Consider the following 18,527-nt stretch of genomic DNA (forward strand, 5'->3'; position numbering starts at 1 on the left):
TTTCCGGGTCACAACATGTATACCACCTTAGATCCGGATGCTCGAGGAATTAATGATTACCATGAGATAATTTCGTTTCTCTTACGCTCACGCATCTTTCATGCTATTACTACTACTCTTCCGATCTCACTACCGAACATTGAAGATTTCTGGAACACGGTTGAGTATGATTGTTGTGTCGATCCACCGGTGATGCGAGCTACTGTTAATGAACAGGTGGTACAGTTCTCAGCAAATCAGATTAGGGAGGCCTTACAGTTTGGGAATGAGACGACTGAGGACCCCACAGACTTTCCGGCTACGTTCAGAGATGGTGCGTTTCTGCGTATGGGGTATTCGGGTCCGTTGGGAGACTCTCAAAAGAGAAAAGGATTTTTGTTAGATCAGTGGCGGTTCCTTATGCACGTGATGATAGTGTGCATGTCCGGTCGGAAAGCTTGTACAGATGGTATGGGTGCAACAATGCAGTCGGCAATGACTGCTTTGACTTACAACAAGCCTTACAGCTTTAGTCAGATGATTTTTTATGAGATCGATCGTCAGAGAGGCGCGGTGTCTAGGGAAAGATTTTTGATGTACCCTAGATTTTTACAGATGATTCTAAACCATGTAGCTCCCAATCTACCACAATGACATCCCATTTCGTTTGTGGAGAGTGTTTCTAAAAGAATCTTTGCTCAGTGTAAGTCATCGAGTGCTCATAGCAATCCTGAACTCCGTCCGAGGCACACTGCATTGTTTGGTTATTTGGTGAATCCTGCTTATGTGGCTCCTCCAGGTGATGAATTTCTTGATCCGACACCGCAACAGGCCAATGTTCCTCAACCACCTCCTGGGTTCAACCACATCTCGTGGTACAGCAAGCACCGCCTGCTGATCCTGTTGCCGCTCCGGAAGAACAGGTTGACCTTGAAGTTGCCTTTGAAGGGCAAGGTTTCTTTGACATGGAACAGATTCATCCAGCTGCTGAAGTTCAAGCCTCAGTAGCTAAGGCGTCTGGGGTAAATGTTTCCATGGTCACTACATCTGTGGCGGATTCGGAGAGAACTAACTCTGACTCCTCAACTGATGATATCGTTGAAGCGCAACAAATTCTTGCCAGACAAGAAAGAATACATGGCAAGCGAAAGAAAGATTCAGATGATAGCGAATCTGATTATGAGGAGGATTTATATCGGATGGTACGAAGATCAAAGAAGGCAAGGGCTGGAGAATGTTCAAGAGTTGGTGAAAATTCGAGAGTTGTTTGTTTTTCTCCACCATCCTTGTCCGGTATGACTATGTTACCTGTTACTTCAACTGTCACACTGCCGATATCCTCAAGTGTTCCTTTGGTGACCATGTCGTCATCGTTTGGTACTCCTCCAACCACGTTTCAGTTTACTGCTCCGGAGATAGTTTCCTTGCCACCTCCTACTCTTACTCCATCGGAGGTTGTTGCTAGATTTGTTGACTCAACGTTGGTTGCTACTACGGGGTTACCTGTCTCAATACCACCCGCGGTTACTATTCAGCCTACCTCAGATATACCAGCTAGTTTGGGAATTCCTCCACCGTATGCTCAAGTTATTTCTCACATACAGTTTGATTTTGATGCTACTTTGTCTGATTCTGAAAGGATAGCGGCTCTTGAACGGGTAGTTGCTGAACAGTCAAGAATCAATCTCATCTAGACTCAAGCTATCCAGCGGATTGTAGCAGAGAATCATATACAATCGTCCCTCCTTGTTGAACACAGTAAACTCTTTGATGCTCTTAAACAGTTCTTAGCATCTCAGAGGGAGACGAGCTGCAAGGGTGATGAGTGGAGAACCAAGAAGAGGCAAGACAGAGACGATGATCCCAATGCATCGAAAGGTGCAGGTGGTGAGTTGCCAAGAACTGAACAAACTCTTGGGACTTCCACATCTCAGGGGGAGTCTGCTGGTACATCAGGTGGTACAGCTGGTGAGAGTGTGGTGGTGGTAGATGATGAGGAGTTAGTCGATGATGTGTTAACGGTTGATGAGATTGAAAGGATCGGAGAACAGATAGAGATTGATAGTGACTTAGAAGAAGGGGAGATTGTTGATGATGGTGTAGAGCATGATATTCCGGATGTTGATAAGGTGAACTTGAGTCAGAATGCAAATGTGTCAGATGAGTCTGAGTGGGAAGAACAGCCGAGATGGAAAGAAGGCTGTGCTCAGTAGTTCTTCAAGACAAAGAAGCCCGCGGTGCCAACAATGTTTAAGAAGAGTTACAACATCAAGGGGTACGCTGAGTCAAAGAAAGGTATCATTTGTTGGTTGTATGACGAACAGTTGAAGTTGTTTGTGATTAAGCGTTATGATGGGATTCAGTATTTTAAGAAGGCCTTGAGATCGCTCAACACTTTGCCTGAATGTGAGGTGAAAGATTTAGCTCATTTGAGGTTGATTAATCGAAGTGATGACAATTTTGCAAGATGGGTTGAAAGTGTGAAAGAGAAAAAGTTCGAGTTGTTGAAGCCTCAGAAAGGAAAGTTGGTTGAAGATAAGGAACGGGGAATGCGGGCTGACGGCAAGCCCTGGATGGTGATGAAGTATAAGCCGATTCGCTGCTTGAAAGAGGTGCCGATGAAGATGATGCCCAAGGACGTGTTAAAGGATCTCAAGTGGTGGTACGTTGATTGCCAGACAGCTGAAGCTGTTATGGAAGATGATGATGAACAGGAGATCCTGAGAGTGTATGACCCCATGCACTTAGTTAATTTGTCTCAAGCTGATTTGCAGGTACTAAATGATAAGAAGATATTCTACATTCCTGCGTGGAAGGATGAAGCCAAGAAGTACCAGAGGGTCGTTTCTGTCTATGTAAGGCAGGGCGTCCATGCTTGAAGACGAGTGATACGAGATTTTTGGGATTACAAGACACGAGAAAGAAGATAGAGATATGAAGCTACTGCCAAGGGGGAGTCTGTTGGTGCATGATGTCAGTAGTTCAGTATCTTGTGTTTATCTGTGTCTGTAATCATTTAGTTTGTTTGTTTCGTGTTGAATACTATTGATTTTGTATGTTCGCTAGTATGTTTAGGCGAACTTGGGGGATTAGCGAAGTTGTGACAACTTCGCCTAGTATGTTAGGCGAAGTTGTCGAGGTTTATAAAACCCTCAACTTCAGCCATTTGGTTTAAGTTTTTGGTGAACAACGTGTTTTGGTGATCTTGAGTATCATGTGTTGGCTCTTGCAATATATCAAGTTTTACAGTATAATCTCGAGTGTTTACATACATATTCAACATATTAATCGTCTCGACACTTGTATCGTATACGTGGGGATTCCGCACCCTCGTGTTAAGAGATACTCCTGTGAAGATCCGGCTGGGAACCTACATATTTCCTTGAATACTCTACCGCATCCTTCTTCATTGTTGGCCAGAAGTATCTAGTTCTGAGTATCCTGGAAAATAACGCTCTTCCGCCTGTGTGATTGCCGCAATCTCCTTCATGAAAATCCTTGAGTACTTCTTGGATCTCGGGATCCACAATGCATCTCAAATATGGTCCTGCAAGAGATTTTCTATATACCATATCATTTAACAAGATATATTGGGATACCTTGAGTTTGAAGGACTTGGGATTTTCTGTGGTTGGAATTTCTCCAGTCTGAATATAGTTCTTGATAGGATGGATCCATGATCCTTTGTTATTTGAGGAAAAAGGATCCTAGAGCACGATTTCTTTGTCATTTGTTATCTCTCCAACTTCCAGTTCTCCTATTGCTGGCGAGAGAATGTGGATTATTGGGATTTTCAAATCCTCAGGAATCTTCAGTGATGAGGCTAAGTTTGCTAAGGCGTCTGCCCCAGCGTTTTCTTCCCTCGGTACCTGTGTAATACTAAATATTTTGAAGGATTTCGATAACTCTTTCACAACATCTAAATATTTCATTGGTTTCTCACCTTTAACAGCATACGAGCCATTAAAGTGGTTAGTTATCAATAAAGAATCTACATAAACTTGAAGATACCCGATCCTCATACTTATGGTTAATTGCAAACCTGCGATTAAAGCCTCATACTCTGTTTCATTGTTTGTTGCTTGGAATTCACAAGCTATGGAGTGGGGTAATATGTCCCCCTATGGCGATTTCAGTAGGATCCCTAAATGCTGTTCCTCTCACGTTGGATGCTCCATATGTGAAGAGTATCCAAGGGTCCTTGGTCTTTTCCAGTTGTTGGACTTCCAAGTCAGCTTTTTTTTGTAGATCACTAGTGAAATCAGCCACAAAGTCCGCTAGTGCTTGAGACTCGATTGCTGTTCTCGGCTCATATTGGATGTCATATGCACTTAACTTTACGGCCCACTTAGCCATTCTACCTGATAACTCTGGTTTTCTAAGAACATTCTTTACAGGATAGTTAGTTCTTAAAATAATATGATGAGTTTCAAAATAATGTCCAAGTTTAGTAGATGCCATAATAAGTGCAAGAATCAGCTTTTCTAAATGAGAATACCTGGACTCCGCATCTAGAAGACTTTTACGTACATAGTAGATAGGATGTTGTTCACCTTCATGATCCTTTACTAAAACGGCACTCACTGCATTTCCTGAGACAGCAAGATATAAATACAAGGATTCTCTATCTACAGGCTTCATCAGAGCTGGAGCTGAGGATAAGTAATCCTTTAGGGCTGTAAGCGCAGCTTCATGCTTCTCAGTCCACTCAAATTTCTTGTTCTTTCTAAGGATATCATAGAAGTCTTTGCACTTCTCGGAGGATCTTGAAATGAATCTATTTAAAGCCGCTATTCTTCCGGTGAGTCTCTGGACATCTTTGGCATTTGTAGGAGACTTGAGATTGATAATGGCTTCGATCTGTTCCGGGCTTGCTTCAATTCCTCTCTTTGTGACCATATATCCCAGAAACTTTCTAGCCTTAACACCAAAATGGCATTTGGATGGATTCAGTTACATGTTATAATGGTCCAGGATATTGAATGCTTCCTCAAGGTCCTTGAGGTGATTCTCTGCTTTCTTCGACTTTACCACCATATCATCCATGTATACCTCCATAGTCTTGCCCAACTGGTCCTTGAACATCATGTTGACTAGTCTTTGGTATGTTGCTCCTGCATTTCTTAGTCCAAACGGCATAGCAGTATAACAATATATGCCGGTTGGAGTCATGAATGTTGTATCCTCTTGATCAGATGGTTCCATCTGAATTTGTTGGAATCCAGCGGAAGCATCCATAAAGGTAAGCATTTCATGTCCAGCCATCGCGTCCACCATGGCATCTATATGTGGTAATTGGAAAGGATCCTTGGGGCATGCCTTGTTTAAATCCGTGAAATCGACACACACCCTCCACTTTCCATTCTTTTTTGAAACAACGACCACATTAGCTAGCCATCGAGGATATTGAACCTCTCTGATCATACCGGCCTTAAGAAGTTTTTCAACTTCTTCTTCTATGATCTTGTTCCTCTCAGGAGCGAATTTTCTTCGCTTCTGATGGATGGGTTTAATAGTTAAGTCCAGGCTGAGTTTATGGGTGATTACCTCTTTTTAAATACCTGTCATGTCCGAGTGCTTCAAGGCAAAGGTAGATCTTCTTCGCCCAAAGAAGGATATTATATCCTCCTCAATCTTACTGGGGATACTGGATCCTAGGAACACCTTTACTTCCGGATCTTCGGGGTCCAATGATACTTCTTTGAGGCCTTTCTCCCAAGCTTCCAGCATGTCCCTAGGATGTTGCTGTAGTTGTTATGCAATAGTTTGCTTGGCTGTTGGCTTCATTGATGAAGAGTAGTAGTTCCTATCCTCCGCTTGGTCACCCACTATCTTCACAACTCCCCAAGGAGTAGGTAGCTTGATGCATTGGTGATAAGTTGAAGCTACAGCCTTCATTCCATGGAGCCAAGGCCTACCTAAAATAACATTGCAACAGGAAAGGTTATCTATAACACAAAATTTTTTGTATGAATTTAACCCTTCGATGTAAATTGGGAAGTTGATTTCCCCCAATGTCCTCTTGGTTTCACCACTGAAACCGACTAGCACCGATGTTCTAGGAATGATTTCTGAATCCGGGATGTTCATCTTCTTGAGGACATCATGTTGGATAATGTTGACTGAGCTGCCACCGTCCACTCGGATCCTGCGTACATAATGGTTAGAGATAAATAAAGTAATAATCAAACCGTCATGATAAGGATCCTGAATGTTCAGCTTGTCTTCCTCATCGAAGAAGATTCTCTTGTCTGTTGTTAATGTGGTTGACACTATTGGATGATCCCCATTATCCATCTTGATCTCCTTGGCGAATCTTTTTGATGCAGAGAAAGAAGTTCCACATATGTCTGAACCTCCAGAGATGAAATTGACTGCCCGTACATCCAGCTTGTCCTGTTGAGGATCCTGGATCCTTGAATTGAAAAATCTCTGATCAGTCACTCGAGAAGTGAGGATGAGTGGTCTTCTCTCATTATCCAACTCGAATTCTTCTACGGGACTTTCTTCTATGGCACAAGAATCTCTAAACAATTTGTAGTCTCTGGAGACAAAGTTGATCACATGGGCATCCGGCGGCGGTGGTGTTGCTTTCTGTGGAAGATCTTCAGGATCCAGGATCTTGGATTTCTTCCTTCCCAAGAGTTCTTTAAAGTGACCCTTGCTCAGGAGGTATCCAATTTATTTCCTTAAGCCGATGCACTCTTCTATCGCGTGGCCAAAATCTTCATGGAAGGCGCACCACTTAGACTTGTCCTTGAAGCTGACAACCTTCTCATTCTTTCGGGGCCACCTTGCTTTTTCTTCCAGATCCTTCATGGCACAAATCAAGCCATGAGTATCTACAGAGAAACAATAGTCGGAGATGCAAGGAAAGTCTTCATCGTCATCTCCTTCTTCAACTGCCCGTATGTTCTGATTGTTGAACTTGGCATACGGCTTCGAATTGTTGTTCCTATTCCAGGATCCTTTATTCTTTTCGGGAGTTTCTTGTTTCGTTTGTCCCCCAAGACGATCCTGGATCTTTTTATCTTCTTCTAAGCGGATGTATCTTAATGCCCTATTTCTGACTTCATCTAATGTCCTGCACGGAGTCATCACTAAATCATCATAAAAAGGGGAGCTCTTTTGAATTCCCATCTTGAATGCTTCAACAGCAGTAGTCATATCAAGGTTTGGGATTTCCAAAGCTTCCTTACCGAACCTGGTAACGAAATCCCTAAGGGATTCATCACTAGGTTGGATAACACGATATAAATCACTGGTTAACCTCTCAAAGTTCCGACTACAGGAAAATTGAGTGTTAAACAAATTAACTAAATGAGAGAAAGATGTAACCGAGAAAGGGGGGAGACTTAGCAGCCATTTCAGTGCAGCTCCCGTTAGTGTGGCTCCAAATCCTTTGCAAAGGCAAGCCTCCTTGAGTCTTTCAGGAACAGGATTAATTTCCATCCTTTCCCTATATTGGGCAACGTGTTCCTCAGGATCAGTGCTCCCGTCATAAGTCTTCATGTTGTGAGTTTGGAACCGCTTCGGGATTTCGGCATCACAGATTGGTGGAGCGAATCTGGATAACTTGTGACTCCCCTCCGGTATCTCAGGAATTGGACGTATCACTCCCGGGACACTGGATATCATATCCTTTAGCTTCTGTAACTCCTTGGCCATGGCCTGGTTGATACCTGAATCCTGCATGGGAACATGGTTAGTATCTAAGGATATAGGATCGTACCAGTTACCTCTCTGCTGGGTGGAGTTTGGTATTCCAGACGAGTATCTAGGATAAGAGGAGTCAGCAATCGGAGTGGGTCCTCCAGACGCTATGGTCTGCATGGGGATTATGTCCCCATCATGGACTTCGGAAGACCGTTGATAATGGGATCCAAAGGATCCTTGATCCTGAAAGAAGGATCCTTGATAAGGGATCCCGGAGGATCCTGGCGGAAGCATCCCTGATCCCCTTTGGAACATCGAGGAACTCTGCATTGGTTGACCCATCGACACATGGCTGAAGCTAGATGGTCCTTGCTGGAAATCCGAGTATCCTTGGATCTGATGACCCATGGATCCTTGTTGAAGGATGGATGATCCTTGCTGAAAGGCTGAGGATCCATGAGTCTGAGGACCCATGGATCCTTGTTAAAGGATGGATGATCCTTGCTGAAAGGCTGAGGATCCTTGAGTCTGAGGACCCATGGATCCTTGTTGAAGGATGGATGATCCTTGCTGAAAGGCTGAGGATCCTTGAGTCTGAGGACCCATGGATCCTTGTTGAAGGATGGATGATCCTTGCGGAAGTTGAGCCAGGGATCCTAGACTGGTAAAATCCAGCATCCTAGGCATCAGGGGGGTGAGATCCTCTGCTGGCCTCTTGGATTTTCGGATGTCTTCGATCTCACGCAGGATCCTTTGGTTGGTCTTGTTCTGTTGTTCCATATACGCTTTCACCTGCAAAAACATAGAGGAAACGTCATTGTTAGAGTTTACCGCCGAAGTAGCAGCGGTTGTTCTCGAGCTCTGGAAGACTGGTATTTGTGTCTTGCTCCCAGAAGTAGCAGCCTTTGGTGCTCCCGTGATTGGCGGAGGCATCGACGGCAAGGTCCTTGAGGAGAGAGAAACCGAAGACGGCATAGTTGACGATGCAGAGGTGGATTGAGAGGCCATTGCAAGGGTATAGGGTATGAAAAAATGAGAATTGATGAGAATAATACGGATTATAGCATCAATTGCCCCACGGTGGGCGCCAAATTGTTTTGGACAAAAATCTGCTAAGGATAATGTATCCAAATTCGTAATTGTGAGGTCTAGTGCTATGATGATAATAATGAATATGTAAATGAAATAATGATGAACACAAGGATTTGATCACGAGGGGAAAAACCCTTAACCAAGATAGTCGTACTTCGGTCAAAACTTATCAAGGTAATCTTTGGTAAAATAACCTCGGTCAAGGATTAATAAGATAATCTTTGGTCGAATTACTTTAGTTAATGATCAACAAGGTAACCTTTGGTCGATGAGTATGTGATTATCGTGGTCTCCGGCACAAAAAAAACCCCCGGACGGTGAAAACTATCACCGTCAATTATATTGATAAATAAAATGTGGTTACAAGTGCGGTGGAGTATATGATCGAGATTACAAAGTTAGATAGTGTGTAGAGAGAATGCTTGCTTCTGCTCTAGTGTGTATGTAAGTACATGTGTTTACCTATTCGATCATCACTCGTTTAAATAAGATAATATCACTAACCATATCTCCTATCTATCCGGAAGTCTTCCACCTAGCCGCTCCATGACCTTTGACCACGTGCCAATAGCCATCCAGTAGCGAGATAAGCGGAAGAATGAGTCTCATAGCCGTTGTTGATATTTGCACGTTCATCTTCACATGAATTCGTCCATTAACAGCTACATTGAAGTAGGATCCTGGATCCACGTTCCAGCTAGAGGATGTTCTATGAGGATAATTGATGCAAGTTCGTCTTAAAGTTGCTACACCTGTCTAGCACATCACCATACTAAACACAATCATTAGTAAACAAGTAATACCGAGAATCGTCGATCCTTTATATCCTGATATATATTTCAAGGATAAACTATCCATAAGATAGTTAAGGATAAAGGATCCTCAGTATAAAAATATAATATATATAATCTGCAACCTCGCTTGAGTCCGTTATGTGAGACCAAACGTGGGGTGCTTTTGGAGACGAAATGGTGTCTTTATTTAAGAACTCGCTTGAGTCGCTGGACCACATATTAACATCATGTTATGTAACCTAGGTTATATGGAATTTTATTAGTAGTTGGTGTGGTATACCTTTGATCTATGTATTTGAGGTGAAGGATTTGCTAACTCTACATCTTACCATAAACGGGCATGAAGTTAAGAGACGAGTCATTCAATCAATTATTCTCACGACATGTTGGTGTCTTTGGAAAGAGAAATGAAACCATTTACAATAATACAAAGGTTTCAATCATGATCTCAAAGAAAATGTTAAACGTTTATCGTTTTTTGGGTAAAAAAAATAGGGTGGGAATTGACTAACTAGAGTGGGAGACGTGGTGTTATTTTTCTTTTTAACCAATCCTTGTTTTATATCTTTTTAAAAAAAATATAATCTGTTTTTTATTTATTTGTTTTGATTTATATTTTTATCTCCATTTTTGCGTATTCAATTTGTTTTTCGAAAGTACAATATATGATTTGCGTACGGAGTATCTAGCCAATTCTATGTTTGTTTGTTTTTCAATAAAAAACATGTTTTTTTATATTTGCCATTAAAAACATGGTTTTTATATTTAAGCCAAATTCAAATGTTTTATAACTTTAGTTTAGTATTTTATAATAACTATTTGTGTAATAATATATAACTTAATGCATTAAATAAATTATTGTTTTTATAAAAAATAATATATATGGCTTGTTTTTCTATTAACAAGTTGCTATTGTTATTACAAACACCTACAAAGTCATATCTCATAGCTCATAAGATACAAATCTTTGGTTGTTTTAAAAATTAAAATTAGTAACAAAATATATCACAAAGACTAGTGTATAACTTGCCATACTTTTTAGGAAATCATAAAATAGCGAAGATGTGAGTTTTATTTGTGTACCTACAAAATAAATTATTATTCTATATTTTAAAAACTTTTCTTTTCGGTTAGATTATTCAAGTTTCAATTTTATCTCAATTAAATCACTCAACTTTTAACATTCTTCAGTTAAATTACTCAATTTTCTATGAGTACTGTTTTCATACTATTTTTTTACTTTCATATTTTATGTTTATAAATAACTAAAATGTCACTAAAAACAAAATATGTCTATTTGTTTACTAGTAAATATACTAGTTATGATAATATAGTAGTTGTGATAGCCATCTCACGAGCCGACGATCACTAGCCGTAAGAATTGTGATTCTTGAAGTCGGGCCAGAACCAATGCAGCCCGGCCGATATCGGAGGGCGATGTAGAAGGCAACTCATGCAGCTAGCCTTAAGTATTCTAAATTTATTTACTTTTATTATTTGTGTTTATTTAAGTTTTGAATTGTGGCAGTTAACTTCCACACATGTTTTTTCCTTTTTAGTTTAGTGTACGTGGGTAGTGGGAGGTTGCTTCTTATTCCTATATGTACGAACTTACGGTAGAATGAAAATGCAGAGTATGATTATGATAAAGTTTCTTTGGTTAATTTATCTCATTGGATTATGAGTTAAGTTAATTTGTCTTTGCTAGCTCGATTTTGGCATCTCGACTGGTGATCTTAGACACGGTTTCTTATCCGGAGTGGTGTATATGTATCTTCGGTTAAAGATCGTAGCCCGACGGTTTATTTCGGTGGTGTGTCTGTATCCGAAAGCGAGCCGTTGTTCTACCCGTTTAATTTTAGTTTCAATTTTCTATCCGTTACCGGTGATATTCCTATCATTTGGTATCAGAGCCGAAACGGTTTGTTTCTACTCTTTCCATCTCGTTTCATCCGATTCGCTATTCTACAATCTGTCAAAAAAAAGTGCTGCAGGTTTAGGGAGTCCGATCCTCAACAAGTCAGTGAGTATAATTCCTATCCATTGTATCCTCACTTTTTGGTATATGCTTTATTTTTTTAAATGAATTAGGGTTGTACATTTATTGCATTTTGATATAATACGTGAAATAAAGAAAATATACGAGCTAATTTCATGTGCTAAAGCACCAGCAAGTCAGCAACACGATATCTTCACTATGGACGACGCCAGAGGTGGCGTCGATTGTCCGCAGACCGCGCTTTTTCTCCACAGACAACTGGACTTTCTCTATCCTCACTCTCAAAAAACCGACATTCTCTCTTCATTGACTAGAGATTCTCCTCGCCATGTCTACAACTCATCTTTTCTCTTTTCACATAGTTGTTAACACGACACGAAACAACACAGTGATAAACAAGTTTGGTTTTGGCTTAACATGTTTCGTGTCTTAGACAGCTCAACACATTTAGCATCTGCTTAAATTTATGTCTAAGATGTTAACTTATCAATGATCAGTTCAAACTTGTTTATATTTTAAAATCTTATTTAGAAAATAAAATATATATGTCCATCTTGGTGGATGTTATAGTTTGATTTTAAACGTTTATCAATTTTTGTTTCAAATATGTAAAGACTATGTATGAATTAAGACTTTTATGAACTCCTGGCAACTTTGATTTCACTGCATATATGATATTTATCGCGCCCGCAGTCCCTAAACAGGTCGCGTTAGGAAACCTATATCTAAACATGTTCGTGAAGACACAATTAGTTATCGTGCTGTGTTCGTGTCTAGCATCACATGTAATCAAATCTTAACGTGTTGTGGTGACATGTTATACCAACCGTACTATTGATCTTAGAAAAAGAAGTTTGTCTACTACTTTGGTTACTCAATTTATCATAGAATCTATGAGGAAGCTTAAGCTGTCTGTATTGTTCTGTTTCTGCAAAAGCAGTAACAAGAAGTGGTCACTCATCATCCAATACCATCAAACAAAATTTATTGCCTGCATATACCAATTCAGCATAAGAAGTTGAACAGGACAAAAAAAGACACAAAGAACAGCTACTATTCATGGTACAGTCTGCTGTATCACTTGTACATCATTAGAGGCAGACAAAATATTGATTGCTACACCTCATATGACCCTCCCCCCATGTGCATCTCCTATCCCACCTCAAAATCAAATCACCCATTTCAATCTATATAAACTGACAAGATTAGGACAAAAATTTAATCTAATCATCATTTACTTTTATAATTCTTTTTATCTTATATAACTACCTTACAAATAATTTTAAGTTACCATTTGCTTTAAATATACCATATAAAACAGTTATATAACTCTTCCTCTTCAACTGTATATTCTTTTTTTTTCATTTGTTTTAATGATGTTAGTCTAACTGACAGGTCTTTAAAGGAAAATTCTACATTAACCGCTCCTTATCTGAGTTACACTGATGTCCAGTGCAACTCATGTTTTTCCCGTTAAGTGACTTACACTTCTAAATTTTTATGTTAATAAGCATGTCACAGAAATATATACAGGAGATGTGGACAAATGCATCTGATAATACATGCTTTTTGTGATACTTAAAAAGTGTAGTCATTAAAGTCATACTAACATTAATTAGTAATTAGTATAATACAAAACTGTCACATCATCATTCTGGTGGATTTGTCAACTAACATTCAATGAAGAAACTAATAATATTATCTCAACCACCCTAAAACTATATTCAGTAAGTACAATTTATTTGGAAGACATATATGAACAAAATCAGAATTTGATAACATTGCCTAGTTTTATTTGAAGTTCTACAAATGGTACAAACTAAACACAAAGGATCTAATGTTTCATTGTTTTCTTTTAAACAAAATCAAGATTTACATGCAATTAACAAGAGAATTACATTCAAGAATGCCAGATTCCCCTAATTATGCTTCGAATCCGACCCGACGATAGGTTTTTAATGATCTTTTTCGCGTCTAAAACTTGGTCATCCGCAAGTTTTTCAATGTTTTTCAAGTACCCAGAGCTTAATATCTTCTTCCTACCTTCATTACATAAAGATAACGACACGATTATTGAAAGCAAAACCTTTCTGTTACTTGAATTACCTTCTTCAGGATCAATCAGTCGCAGAATCAAGTTCACATTTTGATCGGTTTGCACGAATCTTTTCTGATTTCTGGGCACTGCCATAAGTCGAAGAATTGTCTCGGCTCCAATTTCCCGAGCCTCAAACGACTTTGCATCAAGAAACCTAACAAGTTCTTGAATAAACCCTGCATCGCCCATTAACTTCTTGAACTCATCCGAACTTGCGGAGAGCCAAGATGCAGCCATTAACGCAGATTCTTGAACCGAAACCTCACCGTTTTGAAGAAAATATAGTACATGATCCATAAACCCATATGTTTTCAAACAGTTCATGTATCCAACTGAATCCGCACATAATATCATGAGCGCCCTAATCGATTTCTCTCGCGCCTTCGACGAATACAAAGATTTTGGATCGAGTACACGGACAAGAATACGAATCCCGCCCTCGTTCACAATCAAACCCCTCACGAACTCGTTCCCAGACGCCATAACCTGAATGAATTCCATCGCACTTATTTGTGACGCCTCGTTTTTCGATTTAACAAGCTTAATCGACAACGGAATCCCACCTTCGTCAATCACAAACAGCCTGATTTCATCAACACCGATCAAATTCCTCAACACCCCACACGCCAAACCGACCAGTTCCCCACTTGGGCTTACCTCATCACAACCAGTTTCATAAATCTTCAACAACGCAGAAACCCCACCGTGAGCCGAAACCGACCAGGCGTTGTCACAATTCGCGGTGACTTTCATCAAACACCTGGCGGACAACTCTTTACCCAACTCGCTTTCACTCTCCAAACCCTTAATCAACAAACCAATAACCCCAAATCCAACCAAAACACTCTTATAACAATCAAACCCGCAAATTACCGCAACCGATTTCAACGCCTCTTCTTGAATCCCCAATTCTTTCGAGCTCAAAAACTTCAAAACCACATGAACAAACCCCTCAATCTCCATTGCAATTCTGACATACCTTTCATCCTCTTGAATCACCTCATTAAAGCTAACCAACGCCTGCATCTTCATCTCAACTCGCCCAATTTTAAACCGACACAACAAGTCATTCACATAAAACCTAATATCGTCTCTTGACGCACCAAACCCAGGTTTCGAAACCACAATCGCGTGATTATTATTCAAAAACAACAACAACCCATTATCACCAGTCACATATTCAGACAAACCCTTGAAGAAATTGTCGAATTTCGCGGTAATAATATCAAGATCACTCTGCATTAACAGTTTGCCACTGTATGTATCTTCTATACACATCTGAGCCAATTTGTTACAGAATATTATTGTTTCTTCAAGGGTTTCAATTATTGCGAACAGGGTATTGTTTCCGTTGTCGCCGGCGCCAGAATAAAATTCCGGCGGGAAAGAGTTGAGAACGTTGAGGATTTGTTCGAGTTTTTGGCGTATTATCTTCCATTTGGAGTTGAATGGTTTGATGGAGTGAGAGAGGAAGATTAAGGATTGGATTTGGTCGGTGGTTTGCCGGAGTTTTGAAGGTCCGGCGAGGTGGTCGTCGGAAAGTTGTTGGACCATGACGGCGTCGTTTTATTTATTTAATGGTGTGATGAATTATTATTATTATTATTATTATTATTATTATTATTATTCATGGTAATGAGATACATACAGAGAGATGAAGAAGGAAGATCTTATCTTCTGTGTATGTAACGGAAGTGAGGTTGAGGTTATTGACGGAATTGCCCTTTTGATAGGTAAGGATATTGCTTGTTTGTTGGCATTAATAAAAGCATGGACATTGTAGAATAATATTATTATCGTCTTACTTTCCTTAAAAACATAAATCTACCGTTACTTTTAGTTTCACATGAAATTTGTTGTAAGGTGTAAACGAGTCGAGTTGTGTTCAGATTTTAACGGGTTAGCTCGTTGATGATTTATAAGCTTAAGTTCAGCTAAGGCCTGGGATATTTATTATCTATTAATTTTATTTATTTTATTTGTTTATTTATATAACTATTTATATACAAATAATATATTATTTTATATAAATATAAAAAAGAATGTAGTTATTTTTTACCGTAGCATTATAACAGTTTATTATATTTATATAAATAAAGCCATGTTATCCCGCTAGTCTTTTTAGTATAGTGTGTAAGCTCGACGAAGCTCGATTAATAAATGAGCTTTGGTTGTAGCTTGGACTCGTTTAAGTGCCCAATACAAGTTTTAAATAAGAAGATTTCAAGTAGTATGTCGTGAAAGGTTAAATTCGGCATATCACTAGTAATGCATCTATAGTTATTTAATACTTTAGGTTGATATTTAAGCATTATGTGTAAGTAATTGTCCTGTATTTTATATAACATAAAGAAAATATATAATAATTTAGAAACTAGACTATTTAAAAATAAATGATATGCATACAAAAAGTAAATTGAACTATAAATTTGTTCTTTTGTAAAAAGGAAGTATGAAAAGCTTGTATGGTTTAAAATAATTGAATAATCAAATCGCAATCAAACTGTAATTTATAGACTAGTTTAAACTCTATATTATTTGTATTATCATTATTATTACTATAATATTATATCATGACTAATAAATTATATAGTTAAAACATTAAACATCCAACTAGTTTTATTAAACAAGCTCATAAAGCATGAGACTATTAGGCATCATGGAAGTTGATGACGAATCTAAAAGTAAAGTTTGTGCATGTGACTAGAACAGGCTACCCCCTTAACTATAAATGGATTCGCCCTTAGTTGAACTTACTATTTTCTTTTTCTTTAAGTGATGTTGATAAATGATTTGTATCGATAAAAATAGTTATAAACTCATAAATAGCAATTTCATGATTTGTAAGCGTACCAAAATTATATATTACGTGTTTCTTATGTTTATATCATATCATAGTCATATAATATGACATTTTTTGGCACAATATTTTCCGCATCTAGTTGTGTTTGGAAATAATATACATCAAATCAAAAATCAATATGTATCGGATAACTTTAGCATATTTGTTTGGTCGAAATTCATTGGAATTAAAATTCAAATATATTTGATTATAGGATATACGAAAACTGAAACTGGAATGTGAATTATATTAATTCAGCACCCTTCACTTTAATCATTTCCACATTCATTTTAATTTGCCATCAAACTAATGAATTGTAGACCACTCCCATCCCTCAAGCTAAGCAACATAAAGTTCCATAAAATAAGATATTTAACCACTCCATTATTGTTGTTTGATTTCATGAAAAATTATAAAAAGGGCGTGTGCAAATCAAGGAAAGCCTATCATATGCGTATGATGGTTTGGTTCATGGAAAGTGATTTGTTGTGTATGAAACAAAAGAACATTTTAGGATGCAAGACGTGTATTTTATGGCAAAGATATATGTGTTAGATTTTAGATAGATCTTTATAATGGTTTGGACGCATCATTATAATTATATAGGTTGTTCATACGTTGTAAATTTACAACTTGGGCTCGTAGTTTTAGAATATTCCACTTAACTGGGCTACTTATATGCACCGTTGTAACTAGTTTAGACATACTATTATAATCATTTATATATTAAAGTTTTATTAAAAATTGTTGTTCTATACATTTTTAGACTTCCATTAAGAAAAACCTTATAGACCTAATTTGTTGAAAACCTACCGACAAAGTTTGATTATATGTATACACATCTTGACTTTTTTTTAATTATAATTGTTTATTTTATCGTCTAGATATCTATAGACATTAGACATCTAAAAGAAACTTGGCATGTTTGTAATATACAAAGGTTAATGAGTTATTGTAACAATAATATAGACGGAAGCTATCATTGGTGGATACATTTTAAATCATGATCCATGGGGATAAGAAGGTTGAGGTAGAAGAATAGACAATTCTAGACCTCACCCCCACCATGTGAAACCCATTGTTGGCTTGCTCAACACCTAGGGCTAACTTTTGGATAAGAAGCTGAGGGTCGTTTTTTAATGGCATTTATTTGTATTATTATATGGCATTTTAAATGAATTAACTTACACATGTGAATATATGTTGCTAAAACATTTATTTGTTTTGTCATTGAAAACTTGTCACGGGTGGGAGGAGTGTTGTGACTTGAGAGAGTAAGAATTTAGACTATGCATGTAATAAAAGCACATGTATATAAAACAAAATAGAAGTGACATAATAAATCTGAATAAGCACACGAGTCATATAGTTCATGAAATAAAATAACAAATATTTACACTTTACGTTTCATGTATATACACAAAACAATACCATACACACTGTGACACAAAATCCTGAATAAAACATTATACCGCCACGTTAGAAAAAAAAACAAAATTTAAGTAGAGAATCATAAGAACAATGCAATTACTTGGACGTGCACGTAATGACACGCCAATGTAGCGGGAGAGAGAAAGAGATAAGATTGTGCGGTTATATAACATTTTGTTCTACTTAGTGAGAGTATCATAATGAATCAAACCAAATTCAAAACAGAACTATGAAGAATGAATATCTATGCTCGAAGTTGTGTTGTTGAAAGAACAAAAGACGAGAGTTTGAAAGAAATGATTAAGGTTTTATGTTGCACACACATGGTGCACGTTAACTATGACGCACACTACCAAACGTGGACATCTCGATGATTGCGTAGTACGCATGGTGGACTCGGTTGGCGCAGGCCATGCATGGATGACACAAACCATTATTAAAGAAATTTAATCTTATTTATTGCAAGACTAATTAACCTAATTGATGAGATGCTTGGTTTCTCTTTGGGTGATTACAAAAAAGTCACATAGTTTGTGAATTCTCTAGTCTTCCGCAACCTAAAAGAGGACTACTCTCAAGTTGTGTTCCATCTTTGTGTTCATCTTCTTTCCTTTTCCATGAATTAAGAAAACCATC

The 18,527-nt window shown here is 38.3% G+C and overlaps 1 protein-coding gene across 1 annotated transcript; it reads right to left on the minus strand.

The window, feature by feature from the left end:
• Nucleotides 1-13,420: 13,420 nt before the first annotated feature.
• Nucleotides 13,421-15,172, minus strand: LOC143604860 (uncharacterized). Its single transcript, XM_077081208.1, has one exon. The coding sequence runs from the start codon at nt 15,170-15,172 to the stop codon at nt 13,421-13,423; it is 1,752 nt and encodes a 583-aa protein (XP_076937323.1).
• Nucleotides 15,173-18,527: the final 3,355 nt, after the last annotated feature.

This window comes from Bidens hawaiensis, unplaced genomic scaffold (genome assembly GCF_021521415.1).
Source record: "Bidens hawaiensis isolate Kalapana, Puna unplaced genomic scaffold, B.hawaiensis_p1.1 tig00067161_1, whole genome shotgun sequence".
NCBI lineage: Eukaryota > Viridiplantae > Streptophyta > Magnoliopsida > Asterales > Asteraceae > Bidens > Bidens hawaiensis.

What these genes read in the sequence shown, in the direction of transcription:
- LOC143604860 (XM_077081208.1), bottom strand. Translation starts at nt 15,172, where the DNA reads ATGGTCCAACAACTTTCCGACGACCACCTCGCCGGACCTTCAAAACTC.